The sequence below is a fragment of the Neoarius graeffei genome, chromosome 5 (assembly GCF_027579695.1).
Source record: "Neoarius graeffei isolate fNeoGra1 chromosome 5, fNeoGra1.pri, whole genome shotgun sequence".
In the NCBI taxonomy this organism is placed as follows: domain Eukaryota; kingdom Metazoa; phylum Chordata; class Actinopteri; order Siluriformes; family Ariidae; genus Neoarius; species Neoarius graeffei.
Genome location: NC_083573.1, coordinates 17231136 through 17256336, shown reverse-complemented (window position 1 = coordinate 17256336; position 25201 = coordinate 17231136). Strand labels below are relative to the sequence as shown.

The window sequence follows — 25201 nt, the reverse complement described above, 5'->3', positions numbered from 1 at the left end:
GCCAAGAGGTCACTTCCTGGGTTTACCGGTCTTTTATGCCAGGGTCACGGGGTGATGTCACCCAGGTCACACGTGACTTTGTTGTTACTATTACTCGACCTGCACGTTCGTGTGATGGATATCCATGTGCTGAAAGCACCGCCTCTGGCGGTCAGGAGAAACGAAATAGAACCGCGGTTATATACATAACCCTCGTTTTGCACAAACTAGAAGTGATGCTTTAAAAATGTTGACAAAACACAATTGCGAATCAATCAATCATCGGTGTTTCCATTGAGGGATATTGTGCAACTAAAGCTGGGTTTTCTCCTCTCGTGATAGCTCTTACAGAGCACTCTTTTTTTTCCCAAAAATGTAGCATTTCCATTTGCTCTTCATGTCATCTGATTTAAATGCAAAAAACGCATTTCCATTTCAATTTTGCGAAATATTGCTTTAGCGAATCGTCTGAAAAAACCATGTCATGCAAGCATGAAACATTTTTGTGATATATGAGAGAGTTTTCATTAATTGTTTTTTAGTTCACAAGTTCAAATTGTATGTTAAGCAGGTTAATGGAAACCCAGCTATAGTCATAATGATAATTTATATTGTTGAAGTGCACTGCAAAAAAAAAAAAAAAATCTTACCAAGTAAAATATCTTGAATATACAACCCTAAATCAGAAAAAGTTGAGGCAGTATGCTGAAATTGTAATTAAAACTGAAATCGATTTGTAAATAACGATTTGACCTTTGACCTGTATTGCCCTCAAAACAATACAACAGCACATTATCTGATGTTTTACCTCATGACTTTTTTTTTCAAAATAAACAGTTCAATTTTGATTCATGGGACGGTAAAGCATTTACCACTTTATAACGTTGCTAATCCTTCTCACAACATTTAAAAGATGTTTAGGGACTGAAGACACCAAGTGATAAACCGCTTCAGATGTTACTTTGTCCCATTCTTCTTGCAAACAGGTCTTTAGGTGTGCAACAATATGGGGTCGTCGTTGTCATATTTTTCATTCCAAAATTCGCCACACATTCTCTCTTGGAGACAGGCACCCTGTTCTTCTACAGCTATGCCTTTGTGATGTGTGCAGAATTTGTTTTTGCATTGCCTTGTTGAAATATCCCTGGAAAAGATGTTGTCTTGAAAGCAGCATACGTTGCTCCAACACCTCAATGTACTTATCTGCATTAATGCTGCCATCACAGAAGTGTAAGTTACCTTTGCCAAGGGCACTGACACAACCCCACACCATGACAGACCCTGGCTTTTGGACTTGGCAACAGTCTGGATGGTCCTTTTCATCTTTGGTCTGGAATACAGATTTGTTTGACCACAATATGTATGTTGGTCCATCCTAGATGCCTCCGAGCCTAGAGAAGTCAACAGCGCTTCTGGACACAGTTAACATAAAGCTTCCTTTTTTGCACAGTAAAGTTTTCACTGGCATTTGTGGATGCAACTCTGTATTGTAGTGCTTGACAAAGGTTTGCCAAAGAAATCCTGAGCCCATGTGGATATATCAGCTATAGATGAATGACGGCTCTTGATGCAGGCTCTCTGAAGGATCGGAGATCACAGGTGTTCAGATTCAGCTTGAGCCCTTGCCCTTTACACACCAAAATTCCTCCGGATTCCTTGAATAATTTAATTATATTATGCACCATAGAGGGTGAAATATCCAAATCCCTTCATATCTTTGGTTTTAAATATTTCAATAATTTTCTCACATATTTGTTAACAAACTAATCGAGCCACTGGGGGTGCATAAGCATACTCTTGGTGCCGGTCCCAAGCCCAGATAAATTGGAGAGGGTTGCGTTAGGAAGGGCATCCGGCATAAAACTGTGCCAAATCTAACATGCAGATTGAAAAGAAAAATACCATACCAGATCAGTCGGGGCCCAGGTTAACAACAGCCGCCTCCAGTACTGTTGGTCAACAGGGTGCCAGTGGAAAGTGTGCTACTGTTGCACCAAAACGGAGAAGGAAAAAGAGAGGGGGGAGGCGTGCTAGGAGAGAGCGTGAAAGATGGAAGGGAAGGAGCTTAGAATTGAGGGTAGGAACACTGAATGTGGGAACACTGGCTGGCAGAGTGAGAGAGTTAGCAGGTATGATGGAAAGAAGGAAGTTGGACATTTTGTGTGTGCAGGAGACGAGGTGGAAAGGAAGCAAGGCCAAGAACATTGGAGGTGGATGCAAGTTGTTTTATTATGGAGTCGATGGAAAGAGAAATGATGTTGGTATTGTTTTGAGGGACGAGTTGGTCAACAGTGTGATTGATGTGAAGAGGGTGTCAGATAGAGTGATAGGCATGAAGTTGGAGATTCAAGGAGTGGTAATCAATGGTGTGTGTGTGTGTGTGTGTGTATACACCCCACAGGTTGGATGTGAGAATGAAGAGAAAGAGTCTTTCTGGGAAAAGATGGATGAAGTGGTAGAAAGTATACCGAAGGAGGAGCGCGTGCTGATGGGCACAGATTTCAACGGACATGTTGGCGAGGGAAACAGAGGAGATGAGGACGTGATGGGCAGATATGGTGTAAGAGAGAGGAATGTGGAAGGGCAAATGATGGTTGATTTTTCAAAGAAGATGAATTTGGCAATAGTCAATACATACTTCATGAAGAAAGAGCAGCACAGGGTGACGTTTAAGAGTGGAGGAAGATCTACACAGGTGGACTACATACTCTGCAGAAGGGGTAACCTGAAGGAGATTGGAGACTGTAAAGTGATGGCAGGGGAGAGTGTAGCTAGACAACATCGAGTGGTCGTGTGCAGGATGAGCTTGAAAGTGAAAAAGAGGAAGCGTGAAATAGTGCAGCCGAAGATTAAGTAGTGGAAACTAAAAGAGGTTGAACATCAGAAGGAGTTCAGGGAAGAAATGAGATGAGCATTGAGTGGTAATGGAGGTCTGCCAGAAGATTGGGATACTACTGCTGTACTAGTAAGAGAGGCAGCAAGGAAGATGCTAGGGTGGTCATCGGGAAGGAGGAAGGAAGACAAGGAGACATGGTGGTGGAACAAAGAAGTGCAGGAAATTATAAAAGAGAAGAGGCTCGCAAAGAAGAACTGGGACGATCAGAGAGACGAGGAAAGCAGGAGGTTATACAGAGAGATGAGACAGAAGGCAAATAGAGCAGTAGTGAAGGCCAAAGCAGATGCATACCAGGAGTTGTACGAAAGACTGGAGACCAAAGAAGGAGAGTATAGGGGTGTTCACACGGCAACTTTTACTCCGGTGTAGCACCGGGGCTGCCCCGGTAGAGCGTTCACACGGTACAAAGTTATACCGGTGTAGCCCCTGAAAGCTGCTTAAACCGGTGCAAATCTAACCCTGCTCGGGAGGTGGTTTAAGAAATTTACTCCGGAGTAAATGCTAGTTTGCGGGGCAGCACCGATATAAAATGGGACGTCTGAACGCTACAGGGGTAGACTCGCTACGCGTGAGGAGAGTTGATTACATACGGGCATTGCATAACTTGCATCCTGGTATTTTGCGCTTCCAAAATGGCGAATATCAACAACAACAGAACTGCATGTCTTCCAGTGTTGCCAGATTTGGCAGTTTTAAGTGCATTTTGACGGATTTGAACATATTTTGGGATGGAAAACGTCAGCAATATCTGGCAACACTGGTGTCTTCATCCACGTTGTTTTCCCGGCGCTTGGTGATGCCATGACAACCAGGAAAAAGAAGTACATTTTCACGCATGCGCATATTTCATTTCCGCATTATTACTATCGGAAATGATAGTAATAATGATAGGAAATGATAGTAATAAAAGGAAATATCAAAACTTTATTACTATCAAAGGAAATGATAGTAATAAAGTTTTTGCTACTATAACACGGTCGCAGAAACTGCCGTGTGACCGCAAGTGGGGCTGCACCGGTGCTAACACGCTTCTCTCTAGTAAGCAGGATTGTGACGTGTGAACGCTGCGCAAAATTTACACCGGTGTAAGATATATCGCAACAAAATACATCGGTGCAGCATCGATGCAAATATGTGCCGTGTGAACACCCTAAAAGACTTATACAGACTAGCTACGCAGAGAAACAGGGAAGCGAGGGATGTACAGCAGGTGAGAGTGATGAAAGATGTAAATGGAAATGTGCTGACAAACAACAAGAGTGTATTAAGCAGAGATGGACAGTAACGAAGTACGTTTACTTGAGTACTGTACTTAAATACACTTTGAGTATCTGTACTTTACTTGAGTATTTTTTTTTTTTGGAAACTTGTGACTTTAACTTCACTATATTTGAAAGGCAAATATCATTCTTTTTACTCCACTACTTTTCTATCAAGGTCCTCGTTACTATGAAACAGCTTTGAAAGTGGATGTTTTTTCTTTTCTCTTCCTTTGATTGTTGTTTTCACAGGGGACACTGAGACAGCCGATCAGTAATCACTAGGGTAATGTTACATCCACAGACTGTATAAAATCAAGTTCAGTGATTTCTCAGCAGCATTATTTGAACACGATCAGTTGATGGCAGAATGGAAGGAGGCAGTTCTTCTGGAGAGTGCACACACTCATGGCCCATGAACCCATGTTTCATTTTTCTGCATGGATTAAAGATTCATTTTATTTTAAATGTTTGCCGAAAACAAACCACATCACGGCCTACAAAAAACTCGCCATCTAACCTGCAGAAGCATACTGATCTATATAAATTCCAAGAGAAAGCTTGCAATGAAGTTGTCTGTACTTTTAGAGCTAGCGATAACGTTGCAATAGCTATGCAGTCTGGTTAGTCACATGACTTTCTATGGATTTGGCTGCCAAGTTGCCGTAGTTTTGTCCACGGCTAACATTTACACATAGCTAGTTAACTTGGAGACTGTTAGTTAGCATGTAAAAACAGAGTTATGCCAACATGAATAACATTAACTTACCTGAAGTCCTTTCAGAAATATGTTTTAGCACAATCTTGCCAAATAAACAGAATGTAGAAATCTTTCTTTTCTAGTAGCGTTAGCTATCCAATATGATTTCAAGTTTGAAAAGAGTTTGCTAGCATGTCAGGTGGAGCTTCACTGACTAGCTAGCTTAACATTAAACCACCATCATGCACAGCATGTGTTAATTTTGTGAATTCACATTTCTGTCTTTGGTAACGGCATTAGGTTTTGTAAGTGCTGTGGTAATAATACAACGATGCGTTGACAGAAAATGTACTTTTAATACTTAAGTATTTTTAAAAAAGCAATTACTTCAGTACTTTAACTGAAGTAAAAATTTGACTGTACAACTTTCACTTGTATCGGAGTAACATTTGACCAGTAGGATCTGTACTTTGACTTAAGTAATGAAGTTGGGTACTTTGTCCACCTCTGGTATTAAGAAGGTGGAAAGAGTACTTTGAGGATTTATTAAATGAGGAGAATCCAAGAGAGAAAAGGTCAGATTCGTTGGAGACAGCAAATCAGGAAGCAGAGTTGGTTAGTAAGGATGAGGTGAGGGCAGCCATGAAAAGAATGAAGACTGGGAAAGCAGTCGGACCAGATGGTATCCCGATTGAGACTTGGAGATGTTTGGGTGAGACGGCTGTGGAGTTCCTAATGAGATTGTTTAATAAGATCCGAGAGAATGAGAAAATGCCAAATGAATGGAGAAAGAGTGTGCTAGTCCCAATATACAAGAATAAGGGAGATGTACAGAGCTGCAGTAATTACAGAGGGACAAAATTGATGAGCCACACCATGAAGTTATGGGAAAGGGTATTGGAGGCGAGACTGAGAAGAGAGGTAGCAATCTGTGAACAGCAGTACGGGTTTATGCCAAGGAAGAGCACGTCGGATGCAATTTTTGCTTTAAGAATGTTAATGGAGAAGTACAGGGAAGGCCAGAGAAAGCTACATTGTGTGTTTGTAGACCTGGAGAAGGCATACGATAGAGTGCCGAGAGATGAGTTATGATATTGTATGAGAAAGTGTGGCGTGAATGAAAAGCATATTAGAGTGGTGCAAGACATGTATGAGAACAGTGAAACAGCAGTGAGGTGTGCGGTTGGAACAACTGAATGGTTCAAGGTGAAGGTGGGACTTCATCAAGGATCTGCTTTGAGTCCTTTCTTGTTTGCCATAGTGATGGATAGCTTGATGGATGAAGTGAGGCAAGAGTCACCATTGAACATGATGTTTGCGGATGATATTGTGATATATGGTGAAAGTAGAAAGGAGGTTGAGTTGGGTTTGGAGAGATGGAGGTATGCATTGGAACGAAGAGGAATGAAGGTGAGCAGTAGCAAAACAGAATACATGTGCATCAGTGAGAATGGGGATGAGAGTGTAGTGAAGATGCAAGGAGTAGACGTAAAGAAAGTTGGTGAATTCAAGTACCTGGGCTCAACTATGCAGGAAAATGGGGGCTGCAATAGTGAGGTGAGAAAGAGAGTGTAGGCAGGGTGGAGCAGTTGGAGAAGGATTTCGGGAGTAATTTGTGATAGGAAAGTCCCAGCAAAAGTGAAAGGTAAGATGTATAAGACAGTAGTGAAACCAGCTATGATGTATGGATTGGAGACAGTACCCTTAACGAAGAGACAGGAGACAAAGTTGGAGGTGGTGGAGTTGAGGATGTTAAGGTTTGCGATGGGAGTGACAAGATTGGACAGGATAAGGAACGAGCACATCAGAGGGACAGCATATGTGGAGAGCTTGGGAATTAAGCTAAGAGAGATGAGACTGAGATGGTATGGGCACATCCTGAGAAGAGACGCAGAACATGTTGGAAGGAGAATGTTGATTATGGAGCTGCCAGGCACATGAAAACGAGGAAGGCCAAAGAGGAGATACATGGATGTGGTGAGAGAGGACATGAAAGTGGCAGGTGTGGTAGAGAAGGATGCAGAAGACAGGGAGCAATGGAGACGAAAGATCCGCTGTGGTGACCCCTAATTGGGAGCAGCCAAAAGAAGAAGAAGAATTTGTTAAACTGGAGAGCCTTGGCCCATTTTTGCTCCTCCAAGACTAGGCCTTTCCTGGATACTGATTTTGTACCAAATCATGATTACAATCACCTGTTGACATCACCTGTTTCAAATCACATTGTTATTTAATTGTTTTACCTCATTACTAGCCCTAAATTGCCCCCTCAATTTTTTTTGGAATGTGTTGCAGGCCTGAAACACAGGAATGGATGTATATTAACAAATGAAATGAAGCTGATTAGACAAAACATGAAATATCATGGGTTCATACTGTCTGCAATGCAATACAAGTCAAAACAGATTTCGAAATCACCATTTTCTTTTTTTCATTTTCCATACTATCCCAACTTTTTCCTGATTTGGGGTTGTGCATTCAACACATATTTCCATTTACTGGGCTGCTTTTAAACAATATAACATTATTACACCTTTTCTGGTTATTTTTATTCACTTCAAGCTTGACACTGTCTTATTCTATTAACAGATAATTTAGGCCACACCAATTCGATTAGTTGGTTCTCGGAATCGCTATTTGAAGAAAATGAAAAATGAAAAAAAAAATCAAAATCAAACTCCCGCCAACAGAAAAGGTCACGTGACGTGAGATCATGTGACGTCGAAAACCAATCAAATTGCCCCTTTCACTTTTGTTAAAGACTTGTGAAGTAGCCTACTCCTGGTCAAATCTTTTTTTTCTGTGAATTGTAGATGTTCAGTTGACTGTAATTCAATCGTTTATTTAGCCTATCTGTTTACTGGTTTGCCTGTATTGTCTGGTCTATTTCCACCGCTAATTTTACCATCAGAGCATTTTTTTATTTTTATTTCGCCCGCTCGCTTCATATTTTTCCTGAAAAAATCCAAGAACCAACTAATTAAATTGGTGTGGCCTTAGCTTATTTCAAATGTTTATTTCTAGAAAGAAGTGAAACTATCTGCCACTAGAATAAGAAAATGTAATGTTGAAATTAGTAAACATGTTTGTTATATAATAATCTCAATGAAAAATAGATAATGTTTCCTTTATTCAAGATATCTTCACTTGCTAAGAAATCATTTCTACAGTGTGGTATCAATGTACACTTTCTTAAAAAATGTGTTCCATGTTTTCTTTTTTTTTTTTAACAAACCTGACTTGTTAGACCAAGTTCTAATAAGAGCTCCTCTATCAGGATTCATGTTGGGGATTACACTCAAAACTTGTTCTCATCCTATGGCAGTGGGGGCGTGGTCAAGCATCGGTCTGTGACCGGAGGGCGGAGTCAGGGAAGGTCTTGGCAGAATCACTGCACCTGATGTCAATTAACCTGTGTTTGTGTGTCTGTCCCAGTGACCGCGCCCTATATAAGGAGAGAGAGAGCAGAGGAAGGGAGCTCTCTCCCCAACCAGACGACTAATGTGCGTGCGTGTCTGTGTGGCTGGGAGATTGTGTCGACTGAAAAGTGTCACAATAAAGAGCTTTTGCACCTCAGTTCTGGCCTGCCGTACTTCTGTGCTCCACCCACCTGCTCAAAGTCTTACAGTGGTGCCGAAACCCGGGAAGAGCACAGAAGAGAACAGCCCCATGGAGTCCTCCCCCTTCGCGGACCTGATCCATGCCCTCGCCACGGCCCAACAGAGCCAGCACCAGGCGCTGGTCGCCCTCCGAAAGGAGCAAGCGCAAAGGTTCGAGGCCCTGGTGCTGGCGCAACAGGAAGATTGTCAGGCGTTCCGGCACCTCCTCGCGTCGGTGGGGTCCGGCACCTCCACGGGCCCTCCCCACCTCACCCTAATGAAGATGAGCCCGCACGATGACCCCGAGGCCTTCCTAGCGCTCTTCAAGCAAGCAGCAGAGGCCTGGGGCTGGCTGGTGGAGCAGCGCACGGCGTGCCTCCTCCCCCTGCTAACAGGCAAGGCGAAGCTGGCCACGCTACAGCTCCCCGCCAACAGCTGGCTGGTCTACACGGACCTGCGCCGGGCCATCCTCCAGCGTGTGGGGCGCACCCCAGAACAACAACGCCAGCGCTTCCGCGCTCTACGCCTAGAGGAGGTTGGCTGCCCGTTCGCGTTTGGCCAGCAACTCCGGGATGCCTGCCGGCGGTGGCTGAGGGCTGACAACCGTGACACCGAGGGAATCGTCAATCTGGTGGCACTGGAGCAGTTCATCGCCTGACTTCCCAAAGGGACAGCGGAGTGGGTCCAGTGCCATCGCCCAGCATCGCTGGATCAGGCCATCGAGTTGGTGGAGGATCATTTGGCGGCTGTTGCCACGGCAGGATTGCAGATCTCCTCTCTCCCTCTCTCTCCCTCCCCTTCTGTGTCTCTTCCTCGCCCCGTTCCCCCACCGCGGAGGCGGGGGCTGGCTCCACCCCAGCTGGCCCGCTGCACCTGCGGTGCCCTCCCGTTTCCTGCTTCCGTGTCTGTCTCTCTCCCCCCTCAGGTGAGTGAGCCCCAGAGCGCCAGTGCAGAGAGAGAGCCCGGACCGGTTTGCTGGCGCTGCGGGGAGCCGGGGCACCTCCAGCATCAGTGTTCGGCAATGGAGGTGGGCGCGGTGGTCCAGATCCCCGATGCGCCAGGAACCGCCCTCGTTTGGGCCGGAGCGTATTGCATACCGGTGAGTGTCCAAGGGGATACATATCAGGCTTTGGTGGACTCCGGCTGTAATCAGACCTCAATCCACCAAAGCCTGGTGCAAGACGAGGCATTGGGGGGAGCACAATTGGTGAAGGTGTTGTGTGTGCACGGGGATGTTCACAACTACCCTTTAGTGTCGGTCCACATTCTATTTCAAGGGGAAAAATTTAGTGTAAAGGTGGTGGTTAATCCTCGCCTTACCCACTCGATAATTTTGGGGACTGATTGGCCGGGATTTCGGGCATTAATGACTCATTTAGTGAAGAGTGGGTCCTGCCACAGTTTAGCGGGGGGAGGTCCCGGTGTGGCATTGGCAGGAGCAGCTGTCACAGAGCAGTCTACGTCATCACCGCATCAGAGTGAGGAGCAGCAGGCTCCTCCTCCCTCTCTCGGGGAATCCCTCGCGGATTTCCTGTTAGAGCAGTCGCGAGACGAGACTCTGCGGCATGCGTTTGACCAAGTGAGAGTAATCGATGGTCAAACGCTCCATCCAAACGCCACCCCGTCCTTCCCCTATTTCTCCATTATGAAGGATAGATTATACCGAGTGACGCAGGACACTCATACTAAGGAGCCGATTACACAACCTTTGATCCCAAAGAGCCGCCGGGAATTGGTATTCCAGGCGGCTCACTTTAATCCCATGGCCGGACACTTGGGGCAGGATAAGACACTAGCCCGAATAATGGCCCGGTTCTATTGGCCAGGGATTCGCGGCGATGTCCGTAGGTGGTGTACGGCATGCCCCGAATGCCAATTAGTAAATCCAGCGGCCATTCCAAAAGCGCCTTTGCGCCCTCTACCATTGATCGAGACCCCGTTCGAAAGAATTGGGATGGATCTCGTCAGGCCGTTAGATCGGTCAACACGAGGGTATCACTTTATTTTAGTTCTGGTGGACTATGCAACGCGATACCCGGAACCAGTGCCTCTTCGCAATATCTCAACACGTAGTATTGCGGAAGCACTCTTCCACGTCATCTCCCGAGTCGGAATCTCCAAAGAGATTCTGACTGATCAAGGCACTTCGTTTATGTCACCCACACTGCGCGAACTGTATGGGTTACTGGGAATTAAGCCGATCCGCACCGGCGTTTATCACCCACAAATGGACGGTTTAGTCGAACGATTCAATCGCACCCTCAAGAACATAATTAAAAAGTTTTTACGCGAGGACGCACGCAATTGGGATAAATGGCTCGAACCCCTGTTATTCGCAGTGCGAGAGGTCCCACAAGCCTCCACGGGGTTCTCCCCGTTCTAATTATTATATGGGCGTAAGCCATGCGGCATCCTAGATGTACTGTGGGAAAATTGGGAGGAGGGATCTTCACCGAGCAAAAATGAAATTCAATACGTTATCGACCTGCGCGCAAAACTCCACACACTCACACATCTAACCCAGGAGAATTTGTGGCAGGCCCAAGAACGGCAAATCTGCCTGTACGACAGGGGTACGCGCCTTAGGGAGTTCGCACTGGGAGATAAAGTACTCATACTGTTGCCCACGTCGAGCTCCAAATTGATCGCCAAGTGGCAAGGACCCTTTGAGGTCACACAGCAAGTCGGGGACGTTGACTACAAGGCGAGGCGAACGGACAGGGGTGGGGCACTACAGATTTACCACCTCAGTCTGCTCAAACTCTGGAACGAGGAGGTCCCCATGGTGTTGGTGTCGTTGGTTCCAGAGAAGGCAGAGCTGGGGCCAGAGGTTCAAAAGGGAACATTGACATCGCTTACCTCTCCAGTCCCCTGTGGAGACCACCTCTACCTGACCCAACTCACGGAGGTTGCCCAGTTGCAGACCGAATTTTCGGACGTGTTCTCGGCCCTGCCTGGCCGCACCCGCCTCCTAGAACACCACATTGAGATGCCCCCAGGGGTGGTAGTGCGTAGCCGCCCTTACAGGCTACCCGAACACAAGAAAAAGATGGTTTGGGAAGAACTCGAGGCCATGCTCGAAATGGGCATCGTCGAGGAGTCCCACAGTGACTGGAGCAGCCCGGTGGTCTTGGTTCCCAAGGCCGACGGGTCGGTCCGGTTCTGTGTCGACTATAGAAAAGTCAATGTGGTGTCCAAGTTCGATGCGTACCCAATGCCTCGTATTGACGAGTTGCTGGATCGACTAGGCATGGCTCACTTTTATTCAACACTGGATTTGACAAAGGGTTATTGGCAGATCCCCTTGACTCCACTATCCCAAGGAAAAAACGGCCTTTTCCACATCGTTTGGCTTACACCAATTTGTCACACTTCCTTTTGGACTGTTTGGGGCGCCCGCTACGTTCCAGCGGCTTATGGACAGGGTCCTCCGCCCCCACACCACCTATGCAGCCACATACTTGGACATCATAATCTATAGTCATGACTGGCCGCGGCATCTGCAACACCTGAGGGCTGTCCTTGGGTTGCTGAGGCGAGCGGGTCTCACAGCCAACCCGAAGAAGTGTGCGATTGGGCGGGTGGAAGTACGGTATCTGGGCTTCCACTTGGGCAATGGGCAGGTGCGTCTCCAAATTAATAAGACAGCAGCGACTGCGGCCTGCCCGAGGCCCAAGACCAAAAAGTGGGTGAGACAGCTCCTGGGGCTGGCTGGCTACTATCGTAGGTTTATACCTAATTATTCGGACGTCACCAGCCCGTTGACTGATCTCACTAAAAAGGGGGCACCAGATCCGGTCCAGTGGACAGAGCAATGCCAGTGGGCTTTCTCTGAGGTGAAGGCTGCACTGTGTGGGGGGCCACTGTTACACTCCCCTGACTTTTCTCTCCCCTTTATGTCGCAGACGGATGCATCGGACAGAGGGCTGGGGGCTGTTCTGTCCCAGGAGGTGGAGGGGGAGGATCGCCCCGTGCTGTACATCAGCAGAAAGCTGTCGGTGCGTGAGGGGTGCTACAGCACAATAGAGAAAGAGTGCCTAGCCATCAAGTGGGCGGTCCTCGCCCTCCGCTACTACCTGCTGGGACGCCCTTTCACCCTCTGTTCGAACCACGCGCCCCTCCAGTAGCTCCACCGCATGAAGAATGTAGCTGGCACTCCAGCCCTTTAACTTCAAAGTGATCCACAGGCTGGGGGCGCAGATGGTCGTGGAGGACTTCCTCTCCCGTCGGGGGGGGAGGGGGGGGTCGGCTGCAGGCCAGACGGTTGCCCGGCCTGAGTCAGGCGGTGGGGGTATGTGGCAGCGGGAGCGTGGTCAAGCATCGGTCTGTGACCGGAGGGCGGAGTCAGGGAAGGTAAGTGGCAGAATCACTGCACCTGATGTCAATTAACCTGTGTTTGTGTGTCTGTCCCAGTGACCGCGCCCTATATAAGGAGAGAGAGAGCAGAGGAAGGGAGCTCTCTCCCCAACCAGACGACTGATGTGTGTGTGTGCATGTCTGTGTGGCTGGGAGATTGTGTCGACTGAAAAGTGTCACAAAGAGTTTTTGCAACTCAGTTCTGACCTGCCGTACTTCTGTGCTCCACCCACCCGCTCAAAGTCTTACACATCCATTGCTCATCTTCCTGCTCTCCGTACTCTCGTTGTGTTCATGAGTGTTTTTCACTTCATATAACAAGATCAACTGTGAGCTACTGCTCACTTACATATACCCCCGCTCTCGTTTATATCAGACTGCAAGCAATTGAAGGAATAGGACACTTATTATGAATGTTGACTTCAACAAATAATTAACCCTGAAACTAGTAAGTAAAGAGCAGTGTTCTCCTCAGGGATTTCAAACAGCATCCTGGTAAACAGTCATTTTGAAATAGCATTTTGCTTCTTGAAATAGCGTCAAAATCCACCCTATATGTTTCGTAAATACATTCAGTCGGTAAACAGGAAGTTGATGTGGGACAGACATGAAAACGGTATACACAGTACCAAGTGGCTATGATTTGTGGTTGCTGAGAAAAAAGGTGTTTCGGATGGACGGAAATACGGACGAACAGAGGTAAACCACTATACCCCCTTTGCTTTGGAGCGGGGGTATAAATAATTATAAATATAAACATATAAAGTTTTTATGTGGTAGCCATTTATACACTGAAGTTTACAGTCTACTCCTGAAAGAGATAAATATTTATTTTCCATCTCCCTATATAACTGACTGGGGAGCTATTCGTATTAAGGAGACAACGAAAAGTGGTTCACCATCAGCTGAGTGCATGAGCTTGTGGCTCTTTAGCGTGCACTTGGACTTGAACTTCTTCCCACACAGATCACACAGGTGGCTCTTCTCCGTGTTGTGCCTGTTGAAATGAGCCTTCAGGTTGCTTTTGCTGCGTGAGGCGTAATCACACAACGAGCACTTAAAGGGTTTTACTCCTGCGTGTGTGAACAAAAACAGATAAGTCAATGAGCTTGATGTGTGTATTACAGACAGATTTTAAACATATTTAATAATGAAAAATTAAAATACTGTATATGGGCTGGACATTTTTAATGTAAAAGTACAGAAAAAGACAAGATCTTAAGATCTTATGCTTAAATACATTTTAAATACTGTTTGTTCTTGTTTTTGAGAGAAAATGTTATTTTCTGAGTTGGCATCCAAAGTTTAGGTTCTTGTTGCAGGATGTTTTTTGAATAACAAGAAACCACTGTACCTCACCTTCATGAGCCCAGATGTGCTGCTGCATATCAGTTCCATTTCTTGTGAAATAGCAATCACAGTATGGACATTTAGAGGCTCGTTTTCCTATTGCACCTTTTACATGGGCACGTATTCCCAGTGCCTCTAAAGTGGTTGTTAGTGATGTATCTAAACAGAAAGAGCACTTCTTATAATTCTATTACAAACCGGGACAAAGAAAATTGCCTGGGATCTTCATTTCTTTCACCTGGATGGTTAGATTTAATATGATGCCTGAGTTTGTCTTCTGGAAATGTCTTCTTACAGATGGGACAAACAAAGATCTTCTTAACCTTGAGTTGTTTAAAAATAAAAAATTAGCAAATTGCAACTTACATTGCTTTTCTTTCCCCAGACAAACATCCTTAGTACTTACAATTTCTGAGTGAGTTTTAAGATGGGCTTGCAGCTTGTACTTGTCAGGGGTAGAGTATTGGCATCCTTCTGAAGGACACTTGAGGAGAACATTACTGTGTCTCTGGATTACATGACGCTTCAGGCAGTTTTTGGTAATGGAAGAGTAGCTGCACTGGGAACAGTAATGCAGATGTTCTCGTGTATGTGTTCTTACATGCATGTTGTAGTGTACCTGGTACCAGAAAAGCTTACCTATACAAAAAAGAAAGAGAAGATGTCAAAAAACAAAGAAGAGAACTGTTGTTTTAAAAAAAAAAGCCTTGCATATAAGATTACCACAGTATTCACACTCCAGATCTCCGTAGACTTTCCGTATTCTCTCAAAAACATCCATGTTTAGTTGCCTTTTCTGCATTTGTTCTAAAATCTGCACAAAAGCAGATTTTTCTTCTAGTTGTGTCATTTCCATGTCCTTCATACCACTAGGAGGAGGGCTTCTTTGAGGAACACTAGACTCAGTCTTGCTCTGAGTAACTGACATGTCCATTGTGACTTCTGACAGCATTTGCGCTTTAGGTGACATGTACGGTATCTCAGATGTAGAAGTTTGTGTGGACAAATTTGTATTCACCTCACCAGGACTATTAAATTCTATTACACTACAGTCCATGTTTGGCAAATTATCCTGCAGCTGTTCTTTGCCTAGCAACTCCTCAGAGACTCTCCCATGCAGTTGATCTTCCACAGCTGCATTAGTATCAATAACTGGGCAGCTGCTGATCTCCGTTGAAGTGATATCCTCTTGGGGATCATGTACCAGTTCCTCTATAGTTAAACTGCCAGGACCTTGAGCCTCTTGGTCCTCTAAACTGTCCATTTCAGTGGCTAGCACTTCTTGTGCATTGAGGAGGGACAACTCTTTGCTGATCTCCAACTCATCTTGTCTCAGCATGTCCCGCTGAATGTCATCCCCAGGTTTCAACAGGCAGAAACTGCTTTTGATAGAATCAGCAAAAGTCGTGGATTCGTCCATTCCTGGGTGGGACTCCCTGAAGTGCAACTTGAGGCGCGTGGTACTGACAAACTTCTGCAAGCAAACTGAGCACACATACACAAAGGGATGCTTTCTAACATGAGCCTGAAGAGCCTGAAACTTTGTTGACCCATGATCGCACAACTCACAGCCATAAGGTCGGTTGCTACCGTGGACCATCAGATGTCGATCACGCTCCAACTCGTACTTGAATTTACGATCACAGACATGACAGTCATATAGCAACTGTCGTTTGCCTTCTCTAGTTTGGAGCCTGTACTCGTCGTAAGAGTCCTTGACTTTCCCATCTTCCATATCATGGCTCTCTCGGATGTGCTTAAGCAAGTTCTTGACGTCGGAGTACTTCTTCTTGCAGAAGCGGCAGTGCTGCTTAATTTTCTGGTGCACCCTCTCCACATGCACTTTAAGGTGACCCTTGCTCAGGCAGTTAAATGAGCAGTGCTCACAGCTGAACTTTTCTCCGGTGTGCTTCCGCATATGAACGCTGAGATTGGCCTTGATAGCGCTGGCGTAGTCACACTGGCTGCATTTGAATGGCTTCTCATTGGTGTGAATTCGCAAGTGGGCCTGAAGGGAGTGCTTGAACTTGAAAACCTTGTTGCAGTATTCACAGGTGAAAATTTTCAACTGGGTCTGCCCTATCCTGTGTGAAAACACAGTTAAAAAGGTCAATCATTTGATGAGTAACGGCTTAACTTAGTAATAGACAACACCTATACAATAAAATGTATATTATGATGGACTGGATGGTTAAATGTCAGGACCTGGATGTAGAGCTGCTGTTTGTTGGTAAAGTCAGATTACTCCTGCAGCAAATCTGAACAGCATTGGGTTTTACCTCCTATTTTCTCCCCAATTTGGTCTTTGGCCAATTCCCACCATCCAGCCAGCTTTCCGCTGTCAAACAGCAGCTACAAATCAGGGAGGGTAAAGGCTAACAGGGAGCATGGTGGTGGTGTGGTTCACACTGTTGCCTCACAGCATAAAGGTTCTGGGTTCGAGCCCAGTGGCCAACAGGAGTCTTTCTATGTGGAGTTTGCATGTTCTCCCCATGTCTGCGTGGGTTTCCTCCAGTCCAAGACATGCGGTTAGATTAACTGGCTACTCTAAATTGTCCATAGGTGTGAACGTGTGTGTGAATGATTGAGAGGAGAAAACTTCTATAATAATCCAGTAGACACTGGATTGTAATGTTCCCTAGAAACTCTTCTGTACGTCAGAGTTGGATCTGCCGTCAGGTAGAACACTAAAGAAGGCGGCTAATACGTGCTTCCTCCAAGACACATGAAGTCAGGCAGCTTTTGAACTGCTGTTCATGCTGTGTCACAGGGAAGCGTAACACACACAGAGCCGCCTACCCTCTTCCACATACATGAGCTATCAGACACCATCAATTACCTAGTGTCATTGTGATTGACAGGTGAGAAAGAGTACACAATCCCCTCCTATGTAGAGAACACTGCCAATTTTGCTCCCTTGGCTTCTGATGGCAGATATATCATCAGGATTCAACCTTGCAATTTCCCAATGGCAGAGCAAACACTTTTCTATTGCACTAGCCCAGGAGCCCTGAGCAGCCTTGTTTCTAATGAAATTTGTACCTGTTAGATTTCAGAGGCACTTCATAAGCAGCTTGCTGTATGGCATATTCTTGGTAACCTTTCTTTTGTGTGGATTCTCCTGCAGTTCCATCAGGTTGCATAACCGCTTCAGCTGGAGCAGCTTCGATGGGAACTATTTTTGTGGCACCTATAATAAAACAGCACCTTCATAACACTTTCATAAAAAATTTAATGTCTGCAAGTGGCTTTATAGCGTTATAATTAAATAATGTTGGCTGGCTTTGAGTGGTCTATATTCCAGTCAGCTAGTATGATATTGAACGAGTTGAAGACAAGTTCAATATTGTGCTAGCTGAATGGAATATATCTGATAAACCACGACAAAAAGCCAGCCAATATTATTATTATTATTATTATTATTATACACTCTTCATATAAACAAACAAACATTCTTGAAGGCCAACGCTAGCTTACCCACGACTCAGCGCTGTCAGTCCAGTTAGCTTCCAGCCAGTGCAGCAGTAGTGTTAGCGAAGGCCGACACTAGCTTACCTGTGACTCTGTGCTGTTAGCGTGGCAGTCCAGTTAGCTTCCAGCCGGCGTAGCAGTAGTGTCAGCGAAGGCCGACGCTAGCTTACCCGTGACTCGGTGCTGTTAGCACGGCAGTCCATTTACCTTCTAGCTAGTGTAGTATTAGCGAAGGCCAATGCTAGTGCAGGCAAGCTGAATATTATTATTATTATTTTCCTGTGTAATTTACTTAGTTACTTTTAAAATCAACTGACAACTACACACAACAGAGCTACCTGGCAGCCAAAATTCTCTCAAAATCTTCCTCTTTTAATGAAGCAAACCTCGCGTCCATGTTTGTTTGCAAACTGTCAGTCACTCGCTAGCATGGAAGTTTTAGTACATCTCCGATGTGTCTCTTTTCCAGTTTTTCAATGTCCATTGGCATGTTTTTCTCTTGTAAATATGCGTGAAGAATATATAATGAAGTTTTGGTAGCCTTTTGGGTGTGCAGTGCGTTTTTAGTTTCAGTTTTCAGTTTATTTATTTAGTGCAAGCCTATGAGCCTCGCACTGGATTAGCCTCATCTTCTTGCTTTCCTGGCCAACAAAGAAATGATTCTGCGCATGCGCAGTATAAAAGTTTTGTCACTGGATCTTCGCATGAGCGCCGATGTGTGACGTCGTTTTGTTTTGACAATGTGCAATATTCAAACAATATTGCACAAACCCACTAGAAAGGAATAGAATACATGTTTTTATTCCATGGAAAAAGTGGCCCGTATGTATAATAATATCTCACCAGGAATGGCTTCATGTGCTGCAAGAACCACACTGACGATGGGGTTTTTGGTGCAGCCTGTAGACTCAGGGTCCTTTATGCTAGAGACCTTGTCTGCCTTCACTGTTATTGCCTTCTTTGGTGAGCATTCTACAGCTTCATCTTCTTCATCTACTGTCTCAATAGGATCAAAATTCTCACCTGGATAGCAAAGGGTTGACAATATTATATACTTAAAAGATGGTTGTACTCAGAATGATGATGGGAATACATACATTTGCTGATGAGAACAAGACTATAAAGACTCTTACTGTGGAAGTCATCCTCATCAGGAACATCTGCGAGTTCTGCAAAACAGATGTGTTTGGAAATTTGCCGTTTGTTGCGGAATTTGCGTTGGCATTTCTTGCACTCCAAACCAGTGGCATCTTCAGAATGTTGTGGTTTATCTGGAGGCTCTGACAGCACATTGGATATCTCTTTCTTTGGTTGACTGGACAATTTATTAGGCATCTGGACATCTGCTTGAGCTTTCTTAGTGGATCCCTTTGGTCTGCCTCTTTTTCGTTTGATGCCCTCTATAACAATATACAAATAGTATAGTATACTGTATAATAATACTGAATGTTAAATAAAAGTTGAAAAAAAAATCAATCAATCTTGTATGGAACTGATCTGAAACTTTTCTTCATTATGTGGTTCTTGCAGACACTGATGCTTTAGAAGACATACCTGGTAGATTTGGAGATTGTAAAGGTTTGAGTGGGATAATAATGTCCTCTGTATCTCCACCTTCATCAGTGTGTTTCTCAAGTACATGAGACAGGAGCAGTGATTTATTGGGAGAGAACAGGTGGCATATTTTACACATGAAGACTGAAGATCCCTCTGTAAATACAATAGCTTCAGAGTGAAATCAGCACAAAAAAACCCTGGTGCCACACAATGCTTAAACAAAGTCTAAGAGAATGGTGAGGGTGATGAGAGATGAGTGTGGAGACTTCATTTCACACTCTTCATTTTCCAATTTTCACAACCCGTTTGTGGCCGCAAAAATACAGCTGAAATTCTCTTTATTTGATATATTTTCTTTCACATCCATCTTACTATACATACTAGACACCACTGATCCCTATATACACACACTCACCGGCCACTTTATTAGGTACACCCATTCACCTGCTGTTTTATGCAGTTATCTAATCAACCAATCCCTTGACAGCAGCACAGTGCATCAAATCATGCAGATACAAATCAGGAGCTTCAGTTAATGTTCACAATGTTCAAACATCAGAATGGGAAAAATTGTGATCTCAAAGTGTGACTTTCACTGTGGCATGGGTGTCGGTTTGAGCCAGATGGACTGGTTTGAGTATTTCAGAAACTGCTGATCTCCTGGGGTTTTCACACACAGTAGTCTCTAGAGTTTACAAAGAATAGTGCGAAAAACAAAAAACATTGAGTTGAGTGAGTGACAGTTCTATGGGTGGAAACAAACACCTTGTTGATAAGAGAGGTCAGAGGAAAATGGCCAGATTGGTTCGAGCTGCCAAGAAGGCTATAGTAACTCATATATGGGCAATATAAAATCACTCTTTTTAACCGTGGTGAGCAGAAAAGTATCTCAGCATGCAACAACAGAAGACCACATTGGGTTCCACTCCTGCAGCCAAGAACAGGAATCTTAGAATCAAGAACAAGTACCTATTAAAGCAATTAACCAGGACATTTTGAAATTACGGGGTTATGAAATGTCATCATTATACATTAAAATAAGATGCTCTCGACGGAAAAAAAATTAAGTGGACTTTAGCTTAAAAACCGTTAAAGTTGTAACACCAGTCCATTGGGCCATTTCCCTGGGTGCGGCCATACTGGATTAGCCAGATACAGGGATGTATTAGATGAAAACAAGGGTGGCGCTGTGTGATGTAGGATTCTGCATGTCTTCCCTCATTCCATCCTGGATCTGCCATTGCATGCAGCCAATTCTATTATCACTCTCCATGTTTTTCAAGCATTATTTTGTCTGTGTATTACATTTTAAGTAGTATAATTCTAGTGATTTGTGAAGGAGTAGTGTCTTTATCAATATCTTCTCGAAGAAGTAGTAAAGTAAAACGAGAAATCTTGACTCCTGGAAAAAGCAGCAAATTGTGCAGTGAGCATTTTACAGAAGATTGTTTTGTGAAGGACTTGTATGAAAAAATCACTGGGAAGAAGTGAGACACAAGGCAGAAATGACAACTGAAGCCAAACGCGATCCCAACTTTGTTTCACCACAAAACACCAACATCACAACAGCATACCGATATCCATCAAATGGATGGAAGATCTCATTCATCTCATTATCTGTAGCCGCTTTATCCTTCTACAGGGTCGCAGGCAAACTGGAGCCTATCCCAGCTGACTACGGGCGAAAGGCGGGGTACACCCTGGACAAGTCGCCAGGTCATCACAGGGCTGACACATAGACACAGACAACCATTCACACTCACATTCACACCTACGGTCAATTTAGAGTCACCAGTTAACCTAACCTGCATGTTTTTGGACTGTGGGGGAAACCGGAGCACCCGGAGGAAACCCACGCGGACACGGGGAGAACATGCAAACTCCGCACAGAAAGGCCCTCGCCGGCCACGGGGCTCGAACCCGGACCTTCTTGCTGTGAGGCGACAGCGCTAACCACTACACCACCGTGCCGCCCCTGGATGGAAGATAAGCAGGTAAAAATAAATAAATAAATAAATAAACCCAATTATATATGTAAGTTTTTTTAATAAACAGGCAATAAACTAGCCACTATTTTATTTTGATTCCTTTTCTAATACTGCATTGCCATAATTTTTGTGGAAAAATTCAAACAAACTGACCAAGAAGTCAAGCTAGACCATAATATTATCCTATAGTCTAGTATAGCATTCACTTGTACACCTCCGTTGTGCTCGCAGAAAATGACCTCACACACGATGGAGTTATGGTGGCCTCCCTGAGAAAAAAATAGTCCTGTCTATTTTCATCACTTTAGCTTTTATATTGTTCAGAACAAATTCAACATGTAGCTTTTTTTTTTATAAAGGACAGACATAAAGACAGACTTTTAGCTCAATTTGTTTATTTGAGAGATATTTCTTTTAAAGTGGCCAGTGAGTGTAGATGTATCAGGCAGGTGTTACAATGTTTGTTGTTCTACACCGTTGGTGCTAAAGAAGGCAACTGGACTTGCTTGAAATTCTTGAAGACATTTCACCTCACATCTGAAAGGCTTCTTCAGTTCTGTCTGACTAGTGGGGAGATCCAGGTATTTATCCTCTAGTGAATCAAAAGCAACCCTAAGGAGAGTCGTCGAGTCATCCTGTAGGTGTAGGTCACTGGGGGCCGGGTGTGAACAGTATTAACAGCCTAGAGAGTCATTAGAGTGATCTGTTGGGTTGTTGGCTCATCATGTGGGAGTCATACAGTGCGTTTACATGCACATAGAGAAAATCGAATTTCTGCCGTTGCTCGTCTGAAATCGAAGTTCTAAATGGCATGTAAACACCTTAGCTAGGCTGAAATTGAACCGAACTTGATTTCTCGCAATCGAGCTACACGACCTAGATTATGCGATTTCTGCCGAGTTTCTTAGTGCATGTAAACCCTATCGAGCTACGTATTCGATCTACTTACTTCAGCACTGCCCCTTCCGGAAGTGACGAGTGACGAGACCACAAGCGGGAAACACAACAGCCTCGGTCGGCATGACACTTCACCTTAGCTGCCCACTTTATTAGGAACACTTCTGTTCGTACATACAAACTACAAACAAACACTCTTCTTAGAGTTTAGAGTTTATTTTATTTTTAAAAGGGACAGTGTACAAATTAAACATTATCCTTGTGGCAAGGACAGATGTCTGTACCAGGTTATAGCAGTACATGCTAATTTCCGCCTGTAGTCCCTTTGTTTATATTCTTGAATAGCTCTTCTTCATGACGACAACCGGAAGTGTACCAACACGATGGGGCGTGTAGCGCCACCTGTGACTCGGGTGCACAATGCACCTCACTCAATAGCTCGATTTCACACTATGCATGTAGGATTGGATTTCTCTGGCACCCCTGCTGGGACCCTTTGCTCAATTACCGACAGCAGCTCGATTTGGATGCGCATGTAAACGTACTGATTGAAGTCAGCTGAGTTTTGGTGTGGATGTGTATTCAAGTCAAGTTTATTTGTATAGCACTTTTAACAATAGACATTGTCACAAAACAACTTTACAAAAATTTAAAGACTTTTAACATGAACTAATTTTATCCCTAATCTATACCCACTGAGCAAGTCTGTGGTGACGGTGGCGAGGAAAACTCCCTCAGATGACATGAGTAAGAAACCTCGAAAGGAACCACTTAAAAGGAAACCCATCCTCATTTGGGTGATAACAGACAACGTGATTATAAATAATTTGCTTCTATAACAATGTTCTACAGTGCCTTGAAAAAGTATTCATACCCCTTGAACTTTTTCACATTTTTCCACCTTACAACCACAAACTTAAAAGTTTTTTATTGAGATTTTATGTGATAGATCAACACAGAGTAGCACATAATTGTGAAGTGAAACGAAAATGATAAATGGTCTTCAAAATTTTAAACAAATAAAAATCTGAAAAAATGTGATGTGCATTAGTATTCAGCCCCCTTGCGTCAATACTTTGTAGAGCCACCTTTTGCTGCAATTACAGTTGCAAGTCTTTTGTGGTATGTCTCTACTAGCTTTGCACATCTAGACACTGAAATTTTTGCCCATTCTTCTTTGCAAAACAGCTCAAACTCAGCCAGATTGGATAGAGAGCATCTGTGAACAGCAATTTTCAAGTCTTGCCACAGATGCTCAATGGGATTTAGGTCTGGACTTTGACTGGGCCATTCTAACACATGAATTTTCTTTTATCTAAACCATTCCATTGTAGCTCTGGCTGTATGTTTAGGGTCATTGTCTTGCTGGAAGGTGAATCTGCTTCCCAGTCTCAAGTCTTCTGCAGCCTCCAACAGGTTTTCTTCCAGGATTGCCCTGTATTTAGCTCCATCCCTCTTCCCATCAACTCTGACCAGCTTCCCTGTCCCTGCTGAAGAAAAGCATCCCCATAGCATGATGCTGCCACCACCATGTTTCACAGTGGGGATGGTGTGTGCAGGGTGATGAGCAGTGTTAGTTTTCCGCCACACATAGCGCTTTGCATTTAGGCCAAAAAGTTCAACTTTGATCTCATCTGACCAAAGCACCTTCTTCCACATGTTTGCTGTGTCCCCTACATGGCTTCTGGCAAACTGCAAACGGGACTTCTTATGCCTGTCTTTCAACAATGGCTTTCTTCTTGCCACTCTTCTAAAAAGGCCAGATTTGTGGAGTGTACGACTTATAGTTGTCCTGTGCACAGATTCTCCCACCTGAGCTGTGGATTTCTGCAGCTTCTCCAGAGTGATCATGGGCCTCTTGGCTGCTTCTCTGACCAGTGCTCTCTTTGCTCGCTCTGTCAGTTTAGGTGGATGGACATGTCTTGGTAGGTTTGCAGTTGTGCCATACTTTTTCTATTTTTGAATGATGGATTGAACAGTGCTTCTTGAGATGTTCAGAGCTTGGGATATTTTTTAATAACCTAACCCTGCTTTAAACTTCTCCAGAACTTTATCCCTGATCTGTCTGGTGAGTTCTTTAGTCTTCATGATGCTGTTTGTTCTTCAGTGTTCTCTAACAAACCACTGAGGCCTTCACAGAACAAGTGTATTTATGCTGAGAGTAAATTGCACACAGTAGGACTCTATTAACTAATTAGATGACTTCTGAAGGCAATTGATTGCACTGGATTGTATTTAGAGGTATCAGAGTACAGGGGGCTGAATACTAATGCACACCACATTTTTCAGATTTTTTATTTGTTTAAAATTTTGAAGACCATTTATCATTTTTGTTTCACTTCACAATTATGTGCTACTCTGTGTTGGTCTATCACATAAAATCTCAATAAAAACTTTTAAGTTCGTGGTTGTAAGGTGGAAAAATGTGAAAAAGTTCAAGGGGTATGAATACTTTTTCAAGGCACTGTATATAGTCACAAAGTACAACTGTGAAACCAGGAAATTCATTTTTGTTTTAACATGAAGTCTGTTTTGTTGAAGTTATAAACTGTTCATTGATGGAAACTTGAGTGCAAAACTGTTAATGACACCTATTAGCAAGTCAACTGTAGTCCTCAGCCATAAAAGCATTACTGTAAGAGTCCAGAGCCATTTTCCAAGTGCGACTTTTGACTGTCCATATGCTCCGTCCTTCACAGGAGCAAGGTGATGAGACTCCAGCCAGACATAGGGCATTAGGATGGATCAGACAGGTCTGATCCTGCCTAATCCATATTCAATTTTCTGGGAAGTGTGCCAAGGACTACATTGTAGGTGGCTGATAAGTGGTGTCTCAGAACACCTCCTCTGTTCAGTGATGGTCGTTCCAGGTTGACAAAGATGGCTTCTTTTACTCCTCTTTCAAACCACCAGTCTTCTCTGGCTAAAATGCGTACATTGCAATCCTGAAACGAGTGCCCTTTATTATTGAGATGAAGATAGGCTGCAGAGTCCTGGCCTGAGGAACTTGCTCTCCTGTGTTAAGCCATGCACCTGGTTGTTTAGGTTCCCCAATGTATAGGTCTGTGCATTCCTCACCGCATTGAATTGTGTACATCATGTTGTCCTGTGGGCGGCACGGTGGTGTAGTGGTTAGCGCTGTTGCCTCACAG

The 25201-nt window shown here is 44.3% G+C and overlaps 1 protein-coding gene across 3 annotated transcripts in view; it reads right to left on the bottom strand.

Annotated features, from left to right (window-relative positions):
• The window catches only part of LOC132886553 (zinc finger protein ZFAT-like), a 67728-nt gene that overhangs the window by 27751 nt on the left and 14776 nt on the right, over window positions 1-25201 (bottom strand). For 2 of the 3 annotated variants that reach the window (XM_060921331.1, XM_060921333.1), the window contains 9 exons: window positions 19162-19317; window positions 18741-19007; window positions 18451-18630; window positions 17179-17326; window positions 14860-16220; window positions 14543-14775; window positions 14375-14459; window positions 14146-14295; window positions 13686-13859 (listed from right to left, as the gene is read on the bottom strand). In XM_060921331.1, the coding sequence (XP_060777314.1) occupies window positions 13686-13859; window positions 14146-14295; window positions 14375-14459; window positions 14543-14775; window positions 14860-16220; window positions 17179-17326; window positions 18451-18630; window positions 18741-19007; window positions 19162-19317 (2754 nt within the window). The remainder of the gene's footprint in view (window positions 1-13685; window positions 13860-14145; window positions 14296-14374; window positions 14460-14542; window positions 14776-14859; window positions 16221-17178; window positions 17327-18450; window positions 18631-18740; window positions 19008-19161; window positions 19318-25201) is intronic. The other variant, XM_060921332.1, reaches the window with a different exon arrangement.